The sequence below is a fragment of the Rhinolophus sinicus genome, linkage group LG13 (assembly GCF_036562045.2).
Source record: "Rhinolophus sinicus isolate RSC01 linkage group LG13, ASM3656204v1, whole genome shotgun sequence".
Lineage (NCBI taxonomy): Eukaryota > Metazoa > Chordata > Mammalia > Chiroptera > Rhinolophidae > Rhinolophus > Rhinolophus sinicus.
Window position 1 is genome coordinate 56,803,208 of NC_133762.1, and position 23,604 is coordinate 56,826,811.

Genomic DNA, 23,604 nt, shown 5'->3' on the forward strand with positions numbered 1-23,604 from the left:
AGCTTGTACAGAGGGTTAGCAAAGTGCTGTTGTGGCTGCCTGGCTGTCACATCTCAGCTGTGCTGAGATGGGATGGACCAGCTCCTCGGCTGAATGGCAGGAGTGTGTGGTGGTTCAGAGTAAGTGCTGAGGCTGGACTGCTGGGTTGGAAGTCCCAGCTTTGCTGCTGATAAGCTATGTGTGCTTGGTCATGTGTCTTCACGTCTCTCTGCCTCAGTTTCTTCACATGTAACATGCTGTGCTGGACACCATTGTGCTGCTCCACTGAAACTCACTTACGTGTTTGATTTCCAACTGCCAGTGCCTGCAAAATTTTACCCGATACTTTCTCATGCCACCAGAGCCCTTGTCTAGGGTGGACAGAAATGACCTCCCCAGCATTTGGGAGCAGCCCTCAAGCAGGGACTGAAGGGAGCAGGTATATAGATGCCCCAACTACCTTCCCTCTGGTGGGACAACTCTGAGGCATGCTTTACACTGTGTCTTGAACTTCCCAGCCGGGTTGAGCTCTACCTGCCCCCAGTGATAACTGGCTTAATAAAAAGCATGCAATGTTGGCTGCCTTCCCTCTTAACTCACTTCCCCAGTTCACTACCAGTGCTTCCTGGGCTCACTGCCTGAATGCACTACTCACACTTAACTCCTTGTCTCAGCATCGGCTCATCTCAGTTGAAGGGTTGTAAAGTATGTAATAGGGCTCGAAACTCACTGAGCACCACTCAGTGTCAGTTCTAATCCTTAATCCAATTATACAGCCAAAGGAAAATGCATTAGCAAGTAAAGAAACTATCAACTCATTTTGTCCTTCTTGTACAGAGGGAGGCCCATCATGCCATCTCCTGAGTTGTTTGCAATAGGAACAATCACACTTGCATGTCTTCACCATCCCGGGAAGTCATTTGACTTCTAAGCCTCATGCCATGTGCAAAGTGAAGATGGTACTAGTTCCTACTTCAGAGGGCTGGAGTGAGGGTTAGCATATAGTGAGATCATATATATAGCCCCCTTAGAATTAGGAACTGCACAAATAGATGCCCAATAAATATTAATGATTATAGCCATTTAAATTCACAATTTGAGCTCCCTGTGAAAAAGACCCATCTCATCATCAAACATGAGCTTCTTTTTCTATTATATATATATATTTCTTTCTAATTATCAGAAAGCTAGAACTCTAATAAATCAAGATGCCATATAACCTAACCTAATCTTCTATCTTAGTCAAGAAACTTTAGGTTGCAACCTGTACTTCTGAATATTATGTTGTTTAGACTCTGGGTTCTGTTAGAATCCCCTGGAGAATATTTATGATTACTTCGTTTTGTTTTGCTAATTCTGTCTTGCCTTCCATGGGCAATGATTCCAATGGCAGTTCAGAAGTTCAAGGCAATGACAGTGAGAGAGGTGAAGTGACTTAGCCAAAGTCACTTAGAAAGATAGAACCAGGCTAACTGCCAGGTCTCATGCTCCTAGTGCTCTTTCTAAGACACGCCTTCTCTGGACTTCACCTTCACCTCTCAAGCTCTTGCTTCCCCCGAGGCAGCGTTGGGTAAGCATGTTCCAGTCTTGTGACGGTTCCTTGTCTGATCCCTGGCCTTCTCTGGAACCTATGCTGTCAGTCAGAGTGAAGCAACAAGGGCAAGGCTTCTGTCTTCCATTTCTAATAAGGGAGTGAGCACTCACAGCCTGGGAGGGAAATACATTTAATGGTTTTTACAAATAACTACCTCAGGTCCCCTAAGACGAGAAGCATCCAAGCAGCTGCCAGGCACTTTAACATCCTCCTTAATGTATATGAGCTTTGGGGACCGTTGATAGGATCTCTAGAAATATTTTCAGAAAATTTTTTTCCAGTTTTGGTCATGTAGCTAACTTTGATTTCTAAAATTCACAATATTGTAGCTCAATATTGTAGTTCTCTAGTATTTTCTTGTTTGTTTGTGGATAAATACAATTAACATAACCAGATTTCTTGGGTTCAGATTCTGGCTCCCCCTCTTGATAGCTATGTGGCATCTGTCTCTTTGGGTTTCAGTTTCCTTATCTATAAAGTGAACCCCCATGGGATTTGTTTGAGGATTTGAAGAGTCATTGCATGTAAAGTGCCTAGAATAATGTCATTATTCTGACAGTTTAAACTATTTTGTTTTCTTGGGTTTAAAACAACCAGAAATAATAAAAAACAACAGATAGTAATTTATAAGAAAGGTGACCAATCTGTTCTTTTGCTTTTTTCTGAGCTAGTTCTCATTCTGAAAGATTTTCTATTCCTTTTGTTTCCTCAAATCGCCTTTCCCTATTCGTTCATGAACAGCCCTGTTTTTTCCTGTTGAAGAAAATCAGCTAGGTACCAGATCCCTTGGACTTTTTTGACTTCTTTTTAATATTCTCTATGTTTATTAACGATTTGGGGGTGGGGAGAGGTTAGGAGTAAAGTCCTGAAAAACGATGCAAAGAGACTTGTCTTTCTTATTTCTAAATCATGGCCTTTAAAAATGTACTAAAAGAAATCTAACTAACACTGGCAATTTTTTTTCATTCTGAGTTTCAAGAGAATGGGCACTTAGCCATGGGTCCTAGGTTTCAACCCTCCTAACAGATTCCCATAGCCCTATTCATGCCCAGGGTGGAGTTTATAGCTTGAGGGACGAGGGACGCACTCAGCCATTGGGAATGAGTTTTCTGCCAGTCTTCCCCCAGGAACAGCACAGCACCTTCTGGAGACAATTTGTGTTAATGCTCTGGCCAGAGGTGATCAGGCGCACTCTGAATTTAAAAGTTGCCCTTTGGTTAAAGAGAAAATCCCAGGCTGGTCTCCAGTTATTTTCTGTTTGTTTGATTTATACATGGTTATTGAGGTTTAACTTACATCCATAGAGAATGCAAATCTTAAGTGTTCAGCTCGACAAATTTTCACACGTGTGCACACACATGTAGCCTCCACCCAGATACAGATACAGAACATCTCCACCCCCTGGAGGGTCCCCCTACAGCCCCATTTATCACGAAGGGTAACTGCCATCCTGACTTCTGTCATCATAGATTCGTTTTGCCTGCTTTTGAACTTTGTATATATGAAATGCTAAAGGAGATCCTCTTTTATGTCTGGCTTCTTCCACACAGCAACATAGCTGTGAGATTCATCCAGTTGCATCTGAAGCAGCAGTGTGCTCTTTTTCATGGAATGAATCTTCCATTGTCTGAATTCCATTTTACAAATATATCCTTGTATCCATTCCACTGGGATGGGCCTTTGGGTTGTTTCCAGTTTTGGGTTATTATGAATAATGCTGCTATCAACATTCATTTACATTCCTAGTTAAGGATTAACATGACTTTCACCACCCTTGGTGACCTCATTCTAACAGAGTAGTGGTCACTTGTAATTATGAATGTAACTTTCAGAACCTTTGGATAGTGAGGAATAAACTGGTGAATGTTGATAAAACACCTTGAACTTAAGAATTAAGAGATCATTTACTCTGAAAAGAAGTAAGATTGGTTCTTTAAAATAGTTGTGCAGCCTCAAGCAAGCCATTAGACAGCTCCAAGCCTCAGTTTCCTCATCTATAAAATGGCCATAATATCAATATTATGCAAAAATAATACAGATGTTGTAAGAAGTAGATGAGGTAAAGAAATAAAGCCCTTAGAGCCTAGCCCACCTGAGTGCTCAATGTTAATTGCTATTATTGACGGCTCATTGTAATGAAAAAAGGTGAAGTCTAGATGCCATGAAGTTGGACAAGACTGTTAGCACCACATAACCAATGGAAACCAAGTAATTTGTTTTAATGCCAGATGTCAAGTGAAAATGTTCTGTTTTTCTTCTTACTTTATAACCTCTTTTGCTTCAACCTGAATTTCTATAGTTAAATAAAGCTCTCTATTTAAACAAAGAGATCTCCTGGATAGGCTATGAAGGTGGAGGAACCGAGAAAACCTTGGGCTGGCAAAGGTGACCATTATGGGATCAGCATTAACTTTTGGCATCAGTTTTAACTTGGGCTTATGGGAAAATTGTTTTTGGTGTTTGTGCATCTGGCTTAGATTTCTCTTTGTCCCTGACGTTCTCATAAGTGATAATTTGGATTCAGTGTGATCTGATGCAGTGTCAGGAATTCCAAAGGCTAGAGAGATAACTATTTCCAGTCTTACAAGTAAGCGGATCCATGGGCTTCCAAAATGATATCACATTAAAGTGTCAGATATTAGGTGCAGTTGCTACCCAGGTATCTTTGAAGAGAATGTGCAAATATTTGAGATTGGAAAACTGATGTTGAAAAAGCAGAGAGTTTATTATTATTATTATATAAATCATCTTCAGTCTGAATCTCCAGATCCATGGGCATGGTCATTTTACTGTCAACCCAGAAAGCTACTCCACTGGGCAACTGTTCAAAGAAAGAAGGAGAAAAAAATACCTCCCACACCTAAAAGTGTTTCCTAACTCTGAACAGAAACTCACTTCAAAAAATTTTACTTTTTATTTTGAAATCATTTCAGGCTTACAGAAAAGTTGCAAAAATAGTACAAAGAAATCATGTATGCCCTATACCTAGATTTCCCTGAATGTTAGCACTTTGCCACATTTGTTTCATTCTCCTCCTTCCTCTCTCTGTTTACACACACACACCCCACACACAAACACCCTCTTCTTTTTTGAACCATTTGAGAATTAGTTGTGTCCTTTTACCCCTAACTACTCAGTGTGTATTTCCTAAAAACAGGGACATTCTGTTATAAAACTATAGTAAAATTAACACTGATTTAGTGTCAACACTATTATTACCTAATCTGCAGACTTTATTCAAGTCTCATCTAATGTCCTGCTAATGTTCTTTATGGCAAATGACATAAAGAATTTTTGGTCCAGAATCCAATCTAAGATAACATGTGTAATTAGTTGAATTTTATTTCCTCTGAATATATTTTAAGGAATCTTGAACCCTCACTGTTAGAAAATCCTTCCTTTAAAATAACATTTACTTACCTGCCAACTCGATAATCAGTGGAAGAACTAGGTCAAAAGAATGGCTTGTAGAATATTTACCTATGCTTATGGGGGAGCGGGTATAAAAGTAATTAAAACAAATGTATTTAATTGTATTGATTGAATGCAAAATAAACTAAGTATACATTAGGAAAGATGCCTTTTTCCTGGCTTTCCAGAAGAAAATGTTGGTGTGTGAGTGATAGTCGGCTAAGTTTTGTTGGGTGAGTGGGTATGAAGTTGTAACTTGTCTGCTCTACACCCGATGCACAGAGTTGCAGATGTCCATGCCAAGAAAGCAGACGTGCGTTTCTTCTTCCTTCAGACAATGGTTACAGTAGCTGCACTTTCTTTGGCAGATGTGGTGTTGGAAAAAGCCATGCACAAGTGTATCTTGAAGCCCCTGAAGGGGCACGTGGAGGCCATGCTGAAGGACTTCCACATGGCTGATGGCTCATGGAAACAACTCAAGGAGAACCTGCAGCTCGTGCGGCAGAGGAATCCACAGGAGCTGGGGGTCTTCGCCCCAACACCTGATTTTGTGGATGTGGAGAAAATCAAAGTCAAATTCATGACTATGCAGAAGATGTATTCACCAGAAAAAAAAGTCATGCTGCTGTTGAGGGTCTGCAAGCTTATTTACACTGTCATGGAGAACAACTCAGGTGAGGCTGTCCAAAGTCCAGGCTCTTGGCCTCTTCCCACCAGGGCCAGAGATGTGGCCAGTGACCGGGTCAGTAACATATCAGGCTTTCTGATTCCCAATTTCTCTTCCATTCAATCACTTGATTTCACGAAGTGGCTCACAAAAATACAAGTGTTACTCTGGTGTCTGGCAAGTTAGTCACATGCAACAGATAAATAGCACCAAAAAAGTAAGCAGATGAGGGCAACAAGATTTTTTTGTATGATGCCAATTTATTAAAGATTTAGTTCAGAGCAAATTCAGTCTCTGGAGTCTGAGTTCAAATTCTAGCTCTGCGAATGAGTTAAATTAACTGGGACTTTGGCCACCTTACTCAACCTTCTGAGATGCGATGTCTGCCCCTGTTGTTGGATATGTCCCTATCCTTCATAAGGTTGGTATTAGATGGGACAAGGCATGCATAGCCCCAAGTGCAGTGGAAATATTAGTGATAATCATTACTACATTTTGGCCAGTGAGGGTTTGTGTCAGTGGTCTACAGCCTGTCAGGAATGTGGAGACTTCAGTAATGATGCAGCTGCATTACAGCCATTTCATTGGCTTTTCCTTCTTTCCTACAAGCTGAAGCACTGTAATTGGAATTCACAAAAGAGTTACAAAGTTGGGAAGTAAGCCCTCAGATTTCCCTTGTGCTGCTGCTTATGTATAATAACCTAATCGTGACTCATGGGTACTGATTGAGCCCTGCATTGTTCCAGGTCTTCAGGAAGCCTGTTGTAATTCTGTGGATAACTACCACCTTTTGCTCTGAATGAAACTGCTTCATGGAGAAGTAGCAAAGAGGAAACAGAGGCTCTGTTAACCACTGCTTGAGTAGATAGAAATGTGTGTGCATTTGCAAATTGTTGAGGGAAGACATTAACATGTGAGCTCTTGGGCTCGTAATGATAGCATATGAACATCTCTGAAAATTGCCAGCATAGTTCACATACATAAAGAAAACATATTTTCATAGTTCAGGAAATAATTTATAAAAGATGCCAAAAGATGTCTGTCAAGGATTATGTTCTTCTGTAGCACAGTTTCTCCACTTCAGCACTAATGCCTCTCACTGCACCGGATAATTCTTCGTTGCGGGGCTGTCTACTTCCTCTAGGAAGTTCATCAGTATCCCAGATGCCATTTGCACCCCCACCCTCCAGTTCTGACAATGAAAAATATCTCTAGATAATGCTAAATTCCCCTGGGGGGCAAAATCACCCTGGGTGAGAATCACCACTGTAATGAAAAATAGCAATAAGGACTAAACCTTTTTTGCAATATATTAATCATGTGTTATCAATTCAACACATGCTAAATTAGCACATTTAAATAAATTAACTGTGTGGTCACGTTGAATAGAGAATAATGTTTATTCCTGGTTTGAGTTTGGTCCTATCATTATGTTTGTGATTAATTCGCACAGAAAACAATAGGAAACAAAATACAAAGTGTTAATATAAGTAGATATTTATAAATTATTTTATATTACTTGCTGAAAGTTAAACTATTTAAGAGTACTGTGTTCTATTGCATAATGATGTAACTGACGACAATGGGGAGAAACTCTTTCCTGTGTTCCTAGGTGCTCATTCTGAAATTGTAAGTTAGGGCTCTTCTGAGACATGAGCAGTAGGGAGGGTCATGGGCTACACCAGATTCCAGAACCACCCACCTATGTTTATAAATAGCACATTTCCTCAGGATGACTCCTCGCTGTCTAATAAAAGCAGGAAGGGGGATACGAAAGAACGAAATGCTGGTAAAAATATTCCCATCTTCGCCTTTCTTCCTAATCTCAGGGAGGATGTATGGCGCTGACGACTTTCTACCAGTCCTGACCTATGTCATAGCTCAGTGTGACATGCTGGAATTGGACACAGAAATCGAGTACATGATGGAGCTCTTAGACCCTTCGCTGTTACATGGAGAAGGTAACATGCTCTTGAGAAAGGGGGAGGGACTGGGTGCTTTTGGAGGGTGTTGTTTTCATTTTTGTTATGGAGGTGAAGGTCATATAACATAAAATCAAACTTTTTGGAGAGAACGATTCAGTAGCATTTAGTACATTCACAATGTTGTGAAATCTACCACCTCTGTGTAGCTCCAAAAATATACACCAAAATAAAATCCCATACCCATTAAGCAGTTATGTGGTTGCTTTTTTGAAATCTTAAGGGTTAATTCTAGTTTTAATTTAAAAGAATGTGCTGACTTTTCTGACTACAAAAGGAATAAATGCTCATCCTAGAATATTTGGAAAAGTCAGAAAACACAAAACAATGTAACCTTGCCATAATAATACTTCACCAAGATTGGTTAATTACAATAAAAAATGTCATTCAATAGAATAAATGCTATTGTTTAAAAGGAAATGCTTTCTTTGATTCCAAGAGGAAGTTGTAAATTTTTGTTCAAGAATATCTCCACTGTCAGAAGAATACCCTTCTGTTATGTCAGTGAAACAGATGAAGGCCTATCTTTTGTTTTCATCATTTTTAAAAAAAAATTTTTTTCAAGATGAAAACAGCATTGATGTTCTTTTCTATTTAAAAAGTAGGATCTGCTCATTGTAAAAACAAAGGGGAGTAAAACTTGGGCGATTTGCTTTCAATTTATCTTGGCAGTTTAGTTTCCTTCTTGTGTCTGCCTGACCCCAACATATTTTAGCAGAAATGCTTTCTCTTTACATATTGGTTAGGTATTTTATCATAGAAATAATTTGGATGTTTGTCACCATGGTGCAGAGCCTTGAAAAGCAGAAATAACTGGGACTCTTACGTGAGCTTGTCTGTTTAAAGGAGAACAAACAAATCAGGGCCTGTGCCTTGTGAATCCTGTTAATCCATTTTCATGTGTTCCTATAAGAGCCCAGATAGACCCTGAGTGCTGAATTGTTGCATAGACATTTTTTCTTTTCTCCACCGAGTTTTAGTCCATTACTCGGATTCCCCAGACAATGTATCATATTGGGATTTTCCCTATAGGGAACTTAAATGCACCTCCAGAACATGCCCTGTGGTCCCCTAAGTCCTCAGGACTTGGCTTTCTTTTCAGAGGGTCCGTCCTCCTAAGGTCCTCCCTTCCCATCCCTCTAAGGTTAGTGCTGACTCAGGATTAGTACTGAGATCTTTTCATCCTGTCCCATACCTCAGACAGATATGAATGAGCCTCTTTCGTCCCTTTACCCTCTGCTCCATTTATCTCCCTCATTATTATTATTATTATTGTTGTTGTTATTTACAACCTGACCACCAAGGCCCTGCCTGGAGCTTTCTTCACCTACTCTGCCCTTGGACTTTGATAGGAGAGGGGAAAGGCATGTGGTTTTGTCCAAGGACCAGAAGAAGCACACATTAGTCTCCAGGCCATCATTATTATATTTTGCATCATTATTACATATTGCATCATTTCTATAATTTTGTATGCATCTGGGCTGGGTTTTTTTGAGCTTCAATTATGTTCAATTTTAGTAATAAGTATATCAAATTCTTGGAGCTTTAGAGAAAGGGCATGCCAGTTTCACTCAGAATATTACCATTGCGACAAGATGTACTTAGGACAAACATATGCTTACATCTTGTGGCCCGAGGATCTAGACAGCCGCTCCCTACCACCTTTACCAGGCTTTCCCCAAAACAAGACACTTCCTTGGCCACAGAGTTAATGACAGATGTTCAGGTGGCTGTCCTCACCTCCAGGAATCACACATGAGAGAAAGATGGACTCAGCTAGTGAACATATAGAGCAGCTTTTGAGCTCCTGCTTAAACTAGAGTCTGCTTCCACTTTACTGTGTCTCAGGCTTCTCGGTCGCCTTCCTTGGGAGAGAGAGCAGGGTGGCCCAGTCAGGTTGGCAGTGGTCAAAGATCAGGCCTGTACTTCAGTGAACTGAAGCCATGCAGACCAGGAGGAAGAAGAAGAGCAGAGAGCTACATCCCCGACCCAGCCCGACGTGGCCTGCCCAAGGCCCTCTGGTTTGTGGGGCAGCAGCCCACATCTCTTTTCTGCTGTTTAAGCAGGTAATTTCATTATGGAAAAGGCATCATAGAACCTCTCTTAAGTGCACAGCTCTTGTGGTAGGGTTATAGTTTTGCTGAAATTTAAACCTTCCTATAATTGCATCCACATTTTTCAAAGTGTGGTCAATTTTGTGCTTCCAGCATTTTGAGTTTTCTCCTTAGTGGCCTGAACAGATCAGAGCTATGGAGTCTAAAAGTTGACGTCCAAAGGAAATACCCTCCCTCCTAAACTCAATTGTAACAGTCTGTCCAAGTCCCAGCTCTAATACTGACACGTCTTTCTTGAATACTTAAGTCCATATTGATTTCTCCTGAAATCCTGTGTAGCATTTAAATGTACTACTGAGTTTCACACTCAGTCACTTACTGATTTGTTCAGTAGGGACAAATCAGCGACTCAAAATTCTGTACTAGCTTTTGGGGCTGCCATAGGGAACTTACACCCAGCTGTGGGGCTGTTAAACTATTCAAATAACTCTAATCAAAAAGCCTGGCATGTGAATGTGTGCATGGGAAGTGTGTTGCTCAGAGTGGCCTAGATGATGCTGCTGCCATAAAAAATAACCCCCAAATCTCCATCAGTGACCTGAAAACCACAAATGTGTATTTATTCCTTAAGTTACATGTCCACTGTGATTCACAGCGGTCTCTGCTCATTTTTAAGATGGTGGACCAGTTGCCATTTTGAATGTTGTCACTTGTTGACCAGAGAGAGAGTTCTTCAGGGTCTTGCATTAGCAGCTAAAGACTTTGGCCGTGAAAGTGATTCTTTTGCACAAAACCCATTTAACTACAACTAATTTCTGGTCCCTGCATGAATAAACCACTAGTGTCTGTTTTTTAAATAAATTTATAAACTTCTGCAGGGACTCGGATTCTACTTCTTACAAACCCAGCCCCTGCTCTGTACCTTGGGCTCACAGTAGAGATTCAATAGGTATTTTGCCAAAGAATGTCTCTTAATTTAAAATGCTGTGCCCAGTTAGGGAATTTTTAACAAACATTCGGGGCGCCTCCTAGTGGTTCTCTAGCACTGTGCTTGCCAACTCCCCGGAAGGCTCAAAATTTCAGTCAGTTTAGGACAAAACTATGAACACATTTTTATGTATGTCACGATGTTGTAGTCTTTTAACACTCCCCCAGGCATAAGAAATCATTCCTAAATGCACCATCAATGGGACATTACTTGTTTTCCTTGTAAATTTTTTCTTTCCTAAATGTGTTACATTAGTCCCCAAAAGGGAGAAGTTATTTTGAAGAACCCATATTATCATGAACACACTTGTATATTGTGTAGTTCTTTGGAGATATGTGGACTCCTGTTGCTAAAGTACATGATTCTGGCCTCGAAACAGTCGACCCCAGCACGCTCACATGACTCCCCACCTCTGTCAGGCGTCAACAAAAAGGCCTGAACTTTTCTGGCAAAGCACTTTCACAATTGCACTTGAATAATTTAGAGATTTTGTATGTCTCGCCCATTGGAACGGGAATCCTATTGGTGAAAATAGGGCATTGTCAGGCAGGCCAGGTGGTCCTGGCTCAGGCCTGGGGCACCCAGTACATCCATGGGGATGAATGCATGAATGGACAGGTGGAGGCTTGAAGGATGTGCTCTTAAATGTGTGCTTTGTGGTCCCACAGGAAATGCATGTGCCGGAAATGGAGAAAATACAAAGAATAATTTCTAACTTTATTCTCTCCCCTAACTCATCGACAGAGTATGAAACTCTTGGAGACTCACTCTTTCTGTCCTTTCTAGGAGGCTATTACTTGACAAGCGCCTATGGGGCACTTTCTCTGATAAAGAATTTCCAAGAAGAACAAGCTGCCAGACTGCTCAGCTCAGAGACCAGAGACACCCTGAGGCAGTGGCACAAACGGAGAACCACCAACCGGACCATCCCCTCAGTGGATGACTTTCAGGTATGTGGCCTGCATTGGTGATGAGGTGGGGGTGGGGGAGGCATACTGCTTCCTTTGTCCTCCAGGAAGGCTGAGCTGACTCACAGGGCACACACAGCTCAGGGTGCCCCAGGTCCCCCGTTTGTTGAATCATCCGGCGGAAGAGATATTTTAAACTACCTTCTGACCTTGTTGTTTCACTTCTCTGTTTTGCTTATATTAAAAATATATATGTGGGTTTGAGTCAAGTTTTGCTGCCTTTAAGAAAACAAAGTCAAATGAAGGCAGGATTTCTCCCAGAATGTTCAGCATGGATGCTGAGCATCTGAGCAGAGAGGCAGTCAAGGAGGAAGTTCTTGGCACGAGCGGCGGGCGTTTTATTTCATCAGGAGACTGAATGGAAGCAGCGTGTCAGGCATTGCAGTGGACCAGGTCTCCGAGACGGGGGAGACGTGCGGTGATGTCTTCCCTGCTCCCCTTCCTTTTCTCTCCTCATCCTCCCAGAACAGAAGACCGCAGACTCTCCTCAGCAACATCAGCTCTGGCAGGGCCAGAGTTTAAGAGTGAGCACCTGAGCCAAGTCCTGCCTGAATCCCAGTCGGGAATTTTCCATGACCATAAGCGGGTGCCTGGGAATGTGGGATTCCCAAAGAGCTTGCTTCTTTGAGAGGAGAGGCAGGTTAGGGTACAGAAATCTTTACCCAGCACAACAGCCCCCAATTTGCTCATAGTCTATGAAATTATGAGTAAGTCTACAAATGCCTTTGAATAATGTTTTCAAATCAAATTATAAAACCAGACTATTTTATGTTTCCATGTGCCACATGGTGAATGTCCAAGCAGGACAGATATGTCCAGATATACCTTTCTTGCCTTTTCTGCCTCTCAGTGCTCTGAAAATACTCAAAGCGTACATTTGGTTCAAAGTCAGTCCTTTATGGAAAGGCAAAATCAACATGTTCTTCCCTAAGACAGCAGTAGTCTCAGAAATTCCTTCCCAGGTACCTAAACCTAAGAAGCAAGAATGCATACTGTGTGCTCCCCTGCCCCCTTGGGCTGATGGAGAGTTGTCCATGTGTTAAGAGATTTTGCATATGCAGGCCTTTGGGATACTGTGAGTGCCTGTCCCAGGAGGGGACTCCCAAGGTTGTACACCCTCTGAGGTGAAGAACATAGGAAATGAGAAAATTCATTCTTCATCTCCCCTCTTGCCACCATCCCCTTCCTCTTGTTCCCTCTCTCTATGTGGAGCTTCTAGCCTAAAGATCCTCAGATGCCACAGTGCCCCTTCCTTCTTCACATCCCTACCCACTGGCCTTGCTCACCCAGGAGATACACACCTTAGAATATAACCCAAGAGGGGAATTGTCAACACTCAGTTTGGGTGTAAAAATAAAATCTCAGACCCAAATTCTACTTGGATCTCCTAAATCAGGGGTCACAGATGCACACACCAGTCTCCTCTCATTGTAGAGGCATCATACACACATGCTTGAAGGCTGGCTCTGCCACTCACTAGCTGTGTGGCTTTGAGTGAATTGCTTAGCCTCGCTGTGCCTCAGTTGCTTCACTAGTCAAATGCCAAAAACAAAAAAAAGAAAAAAAGAAAAATGTAGGCTTCTTTCACAAAGTTCTCTTCAGGAGTCAATGAGTAAATGCATACCAATTGTGTGGGCCAAGTGTTGGGAGTTGAGATGGGAGTGGAAGGGCTTGGTAAAATGGAGCATGTGTTTGCTAAGGTCTTCTGATTCAAGCATGTGAGAGTTATCTTACCAGTGGAGAGTGCACTGTTTTCCCCTTTCTTGGATGGAGCTTTCCCTTCCGTCATTCCAATAAACTTTCATGGTAGCCTTTGGGGACCCTGGATAGGAGCACCACTTCTCTTCACTCCTCAGTAGAGTTTCCAGATTTAGAAAAGAAGAATGTATCTGTTTTATGTAAGAAAATCAAAGTTAACTGGGTGTTCTCTTTTATTTGGTAACCACACTCTTGAGGAAGAGAAAACTGAAGAAGTTATCCAGGGTCACAAAATCTCTGAGAGCCTAGTATGGGTGTAGGATTCTTTTTACCTCCTCTGGGCTTTGTGTGTGAAATCGCAGGCTTATTGTATTTCGTGATGGCATATACCTGGCACGGTTCACAGTGCCAAGCCTGCAGACATCTCCTTTTGCTTCCCTTCAACACCACTTTGCATTTAATCAGCTCCACCTCCAAAGGCTTTTGGCAGAATCATCATTTTCCTCCTGCCGACTTTTTCCACATTGCACTCAGAGCCACTTAGAGCCTGATATTAGGTTGAACCAAATGAAATTGCCATTAGAGTTGGTGAAAAATGGTGAACTATTGGCAGTATCTTATGGTCCTACCTAACATTATTAACCTTGCTTACGTTTCATAAAAAGTAGTCCAGAGTGAGTACAATGTTTGTTTTTGTGTCTACATATTTTAAATGTCTCTTCCTGCTGACCCTTCCTTGAGGCTCTTCTGTTTGGTTTGTTTTTCAAGCTGAGAATAAACTGAGCATCGGGTTTTGTTCACACTCTTCCCCAGAATTTCTTAACCAGGCTTATGAAGGATGTGGAAAGATCAGAACAGGGATGAATGGGCTTCTGCTCCCTGTATTTGCAATGACTTAAAATACAGCCACTCAATCCATGTGGTTGTTCTCCCTACTGTCCAAGTTCCTATCAGCCTCTTTCCTTGCACTTTGAGGCCTTGTGTCCTGACATTGGGCATCCTGACTTACCAGAACTTGGAGTGGCTCACAAGTGAGACCTCTCTCTTGCATCTCACCCTGCTCGTGTAATGCTCCATCTCGCTTCCTTTTCTCACTTTGTTCCCGACATCTCTCTTTCCACCTGCAGAATTACCTCCGAGTTGCATTCCAGGAGGTCAACAGTGGCTGCACGGGGAAGACCCTCCTTGTGAGACCTTATGTCACCACCGAGGATGTGTGTCAGCTCTGTGCCGAGAAGTTTAAGGTGGGGGACCCTGAGGAGTACAGTCTCTTCCTCTTTGTTGATGAAACGTGGCAGCAGCTGGCAGAGGACACTTACCCTCAAAAAATCAAAGCTGAGCTGCACAGCCGGCCACAACCCCACATCTTCCACTTTGTCTACAAGCGCATCAAGAATGATCCTTACGGCGTCATTTTCCAGAATGGAGAAGAGGATCTCACCACCTCGTAGAAGATACACAGGACTTTGAAGTGGTGCATTCAAAGGGGGGATTAGGAACTTGCCTTGTGGCTTCTACATGCTTGTGCTTGAAAAGCCGTCACCTCCTTGGGGACCCCTTGGTTTAGTGACTAAGCCATCCACAGGCCAACTTGGCCAAGGGCATCTTTAGCCACATTGCCCAAGCAAGGTAGCTGAGGTTCAGGAAACAGTAGGATTCTCCTTCAGAGAGGGAGAGTTGCATTTGATGGTTCGAGTGTCCTGAGATTGCTTGTTACCTTCCGCAGCCAGGTTCTAGGTGGGCTCACATGTATGTATATGTACTGAATAAACATTTAAGGTACAAGCTCTTCTCTTGAATTCAACAGCAAGCGTTTGACAAGATTGGCCGATGCAGTGCGTCAGGCACTTCTCAGTTCTGTGGATGGCTCCGTCCTTTCATTCCTTTCTTTTTCCTTTCTCTTTCTTTCCTTCTTTCTTTGTTTGTTTCTTTCTTTTTTTACAAAGAGCCTTTGTGTTTTTATATATTTCATAGAAATTTTTATAGCAGTTGCAGGTAAACTGTCAGGATTGGTTTTTAAAATATTTTTGTAACTTGAAAATATTCTATAATTATGCATGTGATTTTAACATTTAATATTCAAAAAGAAATCTCTTGCTGGATTTGAGAGTATTGCATTTTAAAAGTCTCTCTTCTGTAACTGGATGTTTCAGCAACTTTGTGCTGGGAGACTGCTGGATTTCTTAAAGTGATGTATTACTGACACTGGCCACAGAATGCCTTTGGGAATCTGATGTACTGTCACCTTGTTGATGCTCAGTGGTATTATGCTGTTTTGTGTTTTAACCAAGTGATGCTGAGGACCAGGAAAGAAATGAATGTAGAGAGAGGTCGAGAGAGAAATATAGACTCTAACAAAGGACTGAGGAGTGTAGTCTGCTGGTTCAGACTCCTTAAAGGAAGTGTGAAAAGGAGATTGAAGGAACCATCTACGTGGAGAATACTGTAAATATGCAATGAGATTTAGCAAACTCTATCCCTGTTATTTGCTTTTGGAAACAATTTTGAAAACCCCACAAAGAAAAAAAATAAGGATGATAATTTTATTTTCCTTCCCCACGTAAGTCAAAACTAACAGCATCAAATTATTTGGGGCAGAAATTAAGTAATGTGTAATGTAACTTTCACTGAGTTAAATAAGATGCTGTTTGGAAAAAAGTTTGCACCAAAAAGGCCATCTGCATTATAAGAATGTTTGGTGAAGTTAAATTTATGTTTTGTGAAACCTTTTTGGGAGTGCACGAAGTGTGAGGATCTTGTGTTAATGTAACACAGGTAGTTAAAACATGTTATGTTGTACTGTGTAAAGATGCCTAGTCATCTAATTTGGTTGGCTTTGTCCCTTCTTCCTTTGTTAGCTTTTGTGATACATCTAGAACCCTCAGCACATACTATGTTGTGCTTCCTTTTGTAAATGATTTTTAAATGGAATTTTGCACATAATACATTGTAATATTGTATGATAATCATGTGTGAAAATAATTTTTGAAATATTCTTCAGTTGTCTTTTTTCTTTGAGAAGCAGAATATAATTATGCACCACACAATGTGGTGTAAACCTGAAATGTTGTGGTAAATCTATAGAGAGGAAACAGAAAAGTTTACATTTTTTCAGCAGCTCATGTAGTGATATGAGGCAAAAATCAAGGAGCAGAAGGAAAAGATAGTGTTCTAATCTGAAAAGTTTAACCGTGTTACCTAGGACAGTACTTGGCTCAGTGGAACGTAGAGTAAATCAGTTAGTCAGAATGGCCCTGCAGACAACCTGCCCCATTCTTATGCAACCTCAGAAGTTGCCCTGGTTGAGAGTTCAGTGCTCTTCCAAAATTAGCAAGGCAGAGGCTGGATCTTCTCTGCTCCCATATTCCTGATGGTAGAAGCTGTGCCTGGCAGATAGCAAACGCTTGATAAGCCCTGTTTTGTGAACGAACTTTCTAACTAATCAGTAGGATGGATACTTCAAGATCAGAAAGACAGCTGAACAGACCACCTGCTTTTTATATTTACAGTGAGTTAAAAATTACAACCAACGCATATAGCTGTCCTCCCCACTCTCCAAATTAAGGTCATCATGCGCTCCTTGTCCCTAGAGATCAGCACTATGCTGATTTAAAGCGGGCCTGCATGGGAGGCAGCCTCAGCAGCCTTCAGCGATCAAAATAGGAAAAGTTAGTGTGAGCAGAAGAAAACATCACAAGATAGCCCCTGGTTTTGTCATTGGGCAATGTTTCCCTGCTAAAATTACAACATAACATGTGTCTTCACTTTTTTCCCCTACGCAGACATTTCTCAGTTCTCAAATTATCAGGAAACAGATTTCGGTTCAGTTTGGAAGGAATAAGAGAGAGTAAAAATATATATGCAATGGAGGGAGGAGAAAATGTATTTCCGGATCTAAAAATATGTTACAAAAGTTAGATGCCAACCAGAGGAAAGGATTTTTTGTTTGTTTGTTTTTAATATTGTGTGCACTGCCAAATATTCCCCCCAGGGACACAGAATAGAAATAGAAACTGTTAAAGTAGTTTATATCATGTGAAAGTTACAACTTGAGATCTGTAAGAAAACACAAAAGGCAGGAAGCCCAACCATGAATACTTTCATTCATAAATGTGGCTGCCTTGGGCAGCTCTTACCTTCAGCTACTTTAAGAGACTTTAAATGAGAGAGCATTCTGATTATTAATAGCACTGCCTGAGTACTGCCTCAAAGTCTGAGAGAAATGGTACAGTACATGAGACACAGGTATTTTAATCATTTGGCAGTATCTGATAGTAAAATCCTAAAAACCACTATTTTTCAGAACATTCTCAATGATGGTGAATTTGAGACCAAAAGTGTTTGTCATTTAGTTCATCCTGATCAAGTTGGATATACAAAAAAATTCATATAACATTGCAGAACCAAAAACATGATAGGAAAAGAAGAGATGGAAGGAGGGAGAAGGAAAATGAATGGTGTTTTGTCTCAGAGAAGAGTTTCTTATTTGAGAAAGATCTATTTTTATCGAGCATCAAAGGATGGATGGCAGTTGGTACAAACTTTTCCCACTGACTTTGCCAGGAAAGGATGGGAAGTTAAAATTATTCAGAGAAGTCTGGGCCAATGGTTTTAATAAAGTGGTAACCACGTTCTGCCCTGAGACCCCAGAGCCACAGGAAAATCTCCGTGAGGAAGCTTTGATTGAAGTTGAGGCAGTTGGAGAAACAGGAGCAGCTTCTTACCTTGATTCCAATAAACTCTAACATTCCAAAGTGTAATTTGCCTGAATTCTAAGGCTCTCTACATAGTAGACATTTAGAATATCATTGTATAAAATGCATATGAATATTTCCTTTGATTAAACACATTGGAACTGCAGCCAGCCCTTTTGCTGCTCAACCTGGAAATGCGGAGGTGGCCCAGAGCCCACAGACCCAGGGTGGCCAAGGCCAAATTCAGCTCAAGACTGTGATTTTCCTCCGGGTCTGCCTCTCTCAGCTCCCACAGTGGTGGAGGAGACAGGAGGGCCTGTACCTCTGTAACCGCCCTTGATTTCCTGGGAGAAATAGCACCTCACATAACAGGCATTTTTCAGCAGGGGCTTCCCTTCTCTCCTCATTTAGCTCCATTCCTTCCCTTTCTGTCATTTCTCCCCCGCGACTCTGGAGGGCGGATTTTCCCTCACACAGTAGTTTTAAATGAGTTATTACAAGGCTCTTTGCTGAAAGGCAGGCTCTGACTTGCCACGTCCTTTTCACAACTTGTTTCTTTAGTTTCAACCAGAGACTCAAAAGCTTGAGCCAGACCCCACTGCAAACACTGTCTATGCACCCCGCCCGTCACCAGGACTGAGTACACTGTTCCTATTTGGATCCCATTCTCAGTGTTGGCCACTTCTTCAAATCACCTGAGGGCTTTTAGAGCTCCTGATGCCCAGACTGCCCAGCCCATCAAAATCTCTGCAACTGGGCCCCAGGCTGCCATACTTACTAAAATGTCCAAGGTGTTTCTACTGTGAAATTAGCTAAGTACCACCATTTTAGATGAAGACACAGGTCTTAAGATAGAAACACAACTGGGAGAGGTGTGACCTGTCTTTCTATGGCCACTACACCAAACCAAGTGTATGTTCTCAATCTTATTCAGCTGGCAGCAGACTGTGTCCCATGTACTTCCAGCATGGCACTGTTCTATAGAAATATGAAGTCAGCTACATAGGTAAAATAAAACGTTCTAGTAGCCACATTAAAAAAAAGAAAAGCAGGTAAAATCAGTAATGTTTCACTATATTACTAATAATTTATTTTAGTAATATATTAATAGTCGATTTTATTTAACTCATGATATCCCAAATATAATATTTCAATAATCTAAAATATTAAACAGGCATTTTACATTATTTTATTTTTTTACATTGTCTTCAAAATCTTGTGTGTAGTTTGCACTTATAGCACATCTCATTTCACACAAGCCGTACCTGAAATGCTCAGTAGCCACATGTAGCTAGTGGTTACCATATTGGATAGTGCAGTTTTAGCGTATTAACTAGGAATGATTTAAAAAACTAAAACCTATAACTATACGATGCCTGACAGTTAAGTGCGCAAACACATTCTAGAAAAAGTGCTACATACCTCGTTACTGACTATCACTATAGTCACCTTCGAAGTACTCCCCTTGGGAAGCTGTGCACCGACACCAGCGCCTAGTCCACCCTTCAAAACAATTTTGGAACTCTTTTTCTAGAATGGCCATCAAAGCTGCTGTTGTATTACCCTTGATGCCCTGAATGTCATCAAAATATCTTTAAAAAAAAAAAATCTTTCAATATTTCCTTTATCTTCAGGTAAAGAAAGAAGTCACTGGGGGCCAGATCAGGTGAGTAAGGAGGGTGTTCCAATACAGTTATTTGTTTACTGGCTAAAAACTCCCTCACAGACAGTGCCGTGTGAGCTGGTGCATTGTCGTGATGCAAGAGCCATGAATTGTTGGCGAAAAATTCAGGTCGTCTAACTTTTTCACTCAGCGTTTCAGCACTTCCAAATAGTAAACTTGGTTAACTATTTGTCCAGTTGATACAAATTCATAATGAATAATCCCTCTGATATCAAAAAAGGTTAGCAACAAGTTTGTAAACTTAATTGTCAGACCTCGTATGTATAAATAAAAATCTCATCTACAGCGTACATGCAGAAAACCACACACATGCACACTGTCAAACATGTACATCTTACTTGCTGAGGTAATGACAGCATCTTGGCTCATCAATGTGCTACAAAGCCTGAATGAATCAATCCGTGTGGAGTCTTAGAACACTACCTAGCACACCATAAACTCATTAAATATTAGTTACCAATATCATTTAGATAACCAACTTCTCCACATTTTCCCACTGCTGCTGATTTCTATTTCCCCACCCATATTATTATCTGCTGGCAAGTTTAACAAGTATCAGAGATTTAAGAAAAATGTACTGGGGTGGGATGGCCAGTGTAGGAGGATTAAACTAAAGTGAATGCTATCCATTAACTTTGTTGTTGTTGATGAGGATGGTGGTGGTGATGATGGTGGTGTGTGTCTAACTTGGGAGTATTTGCCCAATATTCTCTACTGGCCAAGAGCATCATCAGGACCCCTAGCCAGTGGTGACTCTTGCCACAAAGAGGAAAGGGAGGAAGGGAGGTTGCAAAGACAAGCTTTGTCTGCTTCCCTTCGTGGCCAGAGTGAAATCTGAGAGGAACTATCTTCGCCTTTGAGAGTCGACAGTAGCACTTTCCAGAAAGGAATTATCACTTAAGTAAAAGTGTAATTATTGTCAGTGATAATTCCGATGCCTCTTCTTCTTTTTATTTTATTTATTATATTCACTTATTGATTTAGATATTTACTATACATGTACACCATTTAATAGGATTACTCTTAAAGCATTGTGCTTCACCAAAACCAATAAGGTGTTCAATGTGATTTTCTTTATCTCTGACGTCCTTGCTTCCAATTTTTGCCAATTCTACAATTATGAGAGAGTGGACTCATTTATCAGTTTGCAGTTTCATTCAATATTATCTTTCTCACTCTTTTTTTTTCTCGGCAGTCTATTGATATATAATTGCATGCAGAACAGACTTAGGCATCTACTGTGAACTAAAAGAAAAACTGCAAAAAAACAATAAACTACCAAAGACTCTAACCATCAAAAGTAAATATACAAGTGAACTAACTATTGGATAGTTTCTGTTCTTTATGAGCACATGGAAATATAATAATAGCAAATTTCAATTTCTTATCAGAAGATTTGCTGCTGAAAATACAGTCCATGGACCAAGCACCATAACTCCTGGGGGCTGATTAGTATTCAGGCCCCTCCAAGACCAGAATCTACGGAATCAGAATCTACATTTTAACAAAATCCCCAGACAATCCACATGCACATTACAGTGTGATTGAGAAGTATTAGTTCAGGCATATTGGGGTCAATGACATTTGTGCAGCTGATACAATCAAACAAATGTAGGTGTGCTGCTGTTATAGTAGACGCTAAGTAGGAAGGTTCTTTCTGCCTAGGCCAGCTGCTTGCATGTGTGTGTGTGTGTGTGTGTGTGTGTGTGTGTGTGTGTGTGTGTGCAGGAATATCATGCAATCTGGATAATTAGTCACATTGTCTGCATGTGATATAGGAAGTTTATGAGCCTTTTTATTTTTTGAAAGGAGAGCCAACTTCTTTTTAAAGAAATTTCATTCCTGAGGATGTATTAATTATAGGGCCATTTTACTCATCAATTTTGAGAAACATAGAAGATATATTTAATTAAATGTATACATACAGCTTCCAATAAGCTTTGCGATGCTTTACAGTTAATTATCAATAGTTAAAAGTCACTGAACAGTTGAGTAGAGCCTCTAACCCAAAGACAGAGATCAAAATCTAACAGAAAAATAGAACTGGAATGAACAGAAAATAAAAATAAACAAATCATACTATAACTAATATCCACAGAGAGATAAGACGATATTGCATCCAAAGGGGAAAAAAAAGGAACAAAATGTGTTCAGAGACAAAAACATTCTTGGAAATTGCAAATATGTTATGATAAATAAAACTTCAATAATTGAAGCAATGCCCCCAGTGTATAAGAAATAAAGACAAAGAGAAAAGAAGTAGGAATTAAAGCTAAAAAAAAAAAAGAGAGAGAGAGAGAGAAAAAAAGAAAAGGAGCTCAATCTAGTAGGTCCAATATTCAAATAATAGGAATTCCAAAAAGAGAAAGCAAAACAAAATGGAGAGGAAGAAATGATCGTTTAAAAAATATAAGAAATGTTCGTAGAATTAAAGAATATGAGTCTCCAGAGTGAGAGAGACCACTGACTCTTCAATACAATTGATGAAAAAGAATCCACATTAAGACATGTCACTGAGAACAGCGGGGTTAAGAAGATTATAAAAGTTTCTGGAAAATGGAAGATGTATCTTTTGCTATGTATCACCCAAACTTAGTGATTTAAAACAATTTGTTGGTTGGTTGGGTAGTTCTTCGGGTCTGAGCTGGATGCATGACAGTTGTATTGTCTAAGACAGCCTCATTGACATATCTGAGACTTCCTGGGATGGCTGGGACTTCTCTCCACACAATTTCTTACCTTCTAAGAAACTAGTTTGCGTTTGTTCACAAGGATGATGGAAGCGTTCTCAGCAGCAGGAGAGAGCCAGCCCAATGCACAAGCACTTTTCAAACCTCCAGTTGCATCATGTATGCTATTGTCCTTTTTACCAAAGTAAGTCACATGTCTGGGCCCATAGTCAAGGTGGAAGAAGACTATCCAATGGTACAGATGAAGTGAGATGATTTTCTAAGGCCCTTATGACAACTATGCAGGGTATATGTAAGGGAAGGAGGCATCAGAAATGGGATGGGATGAGGAGCAGAATCTGCTGCTTCATTACACACCTGTGGATATCTGACTTGGTAGACTATGTATTGTGTTTATAAAAAAAAATAATAAAGCCTCCCTTCTACCCCTGTCGCGTCCAGCACAGCAAGAGCAGTGGGAAGTGAGAAGGGCAGCGCAAGGTTAAGAAAGACAGTAGAGAAGAGTAGCGTGCAAGCAGGGCCAAGGGACTCAAGCCTCAAGGACTGATCCCCCAACCGGGCCAACGAAAGGCTTTTATTAGTAATCATACAAGGAAGTAAAGTTTGATTTTTCCATGGTCCACAAGTCACATGCCTGACTGGCTGTTCTTCCCGAAAGCCCCCATCGTGGTCCAATATGTCCTGTGCCTTCACACATACGCATAACCTCAGGGGGTGGAATCACTACTGAAACCATCAGAGAAGAGAGCCTGAGGTATATTATTCCATCGGTTTCCAGCTTTCTGGGACACGCCCTCAAGGAAGCTTTCCCGACATTACTCCATCGGTCTCAGCTTCCGAGACAGGTCCTTGTGTTGTCATGGGGAAGGCGTGGGGAACAGATGGTTGGGCAGCTGTAAGGCAACATACCGCCACCCCCCCAAAAAAAAATAGGGCAAAATCATGTGAATGTACCAAAAGTCATGGAGAAAAGCAGCACAGGAGGCTTCGGGACTGGTCAAGATTATCACCTGGAGAAATGAAAGTGTCCTGCAATACCCACCATCTTTTCCCTTCACAGTCACCAGTCAGTGAGTCCAAAGGAGCTCACTTTTCCAAATATGTCGTAATCAATTCACTCCTTGATCACCATTTTCCAAAAATTTTTAGAATTTGGTCACCATTCAAAATGATCATTTTTTCCACTCTATTTTTT

The 23,604-nt window shown here is 40.9% G+C and overlaps 2 protein-coding genes across 12 annotated transcripts in view; both read left to right on the forward strand.

The window, feature by feature from the left end:
- Nucleotides 1-16,336, forward strand: part of RIN2 (Ras and Rab interactor 2) — a 244,717-nt gene extending 228,381 nt beyond the window's left edge. For all 11 annotated transcript variants that reach the window (XM_074318234.1, XM_074318240.1, XM_074318239.1 and 8 more), the window contains 4 exons: nucleotides 5,353-5,658; nucleotides 7,481-7,612; nucleotides 11,462-11,625; nucleotides 14,469-16,336. In XM_074318234.1, coding sequence (XP_074174335.1) covers nucleotides 5,353-5,658; nucleotides 7,481-7,612; nucleotides 11,462-11,625; nucleotides 14,469-14,792 — 926 coding nt within the window. In that variant the 3' untranslated portion in view covers nucleotides 14,793-16,336. The remainder of the gene's footprint in view (nucleotides 1-5,352; nucleotides 5,659-7,480; nucleotides 7,613-11,461; nucleotides 11,626-14,468) is intronic.
- Nucleotides 1-23,604, forward strand: part of NAA20 (N-alpha-acetyltransferase 20, NatB catalytic subunit) — a 343,857-nt gene that overhangs the window by 289,597 nt on the left and 30,656 nt on the right. The gene's annotated exons all lie outside the window — the stretch shown is intronic.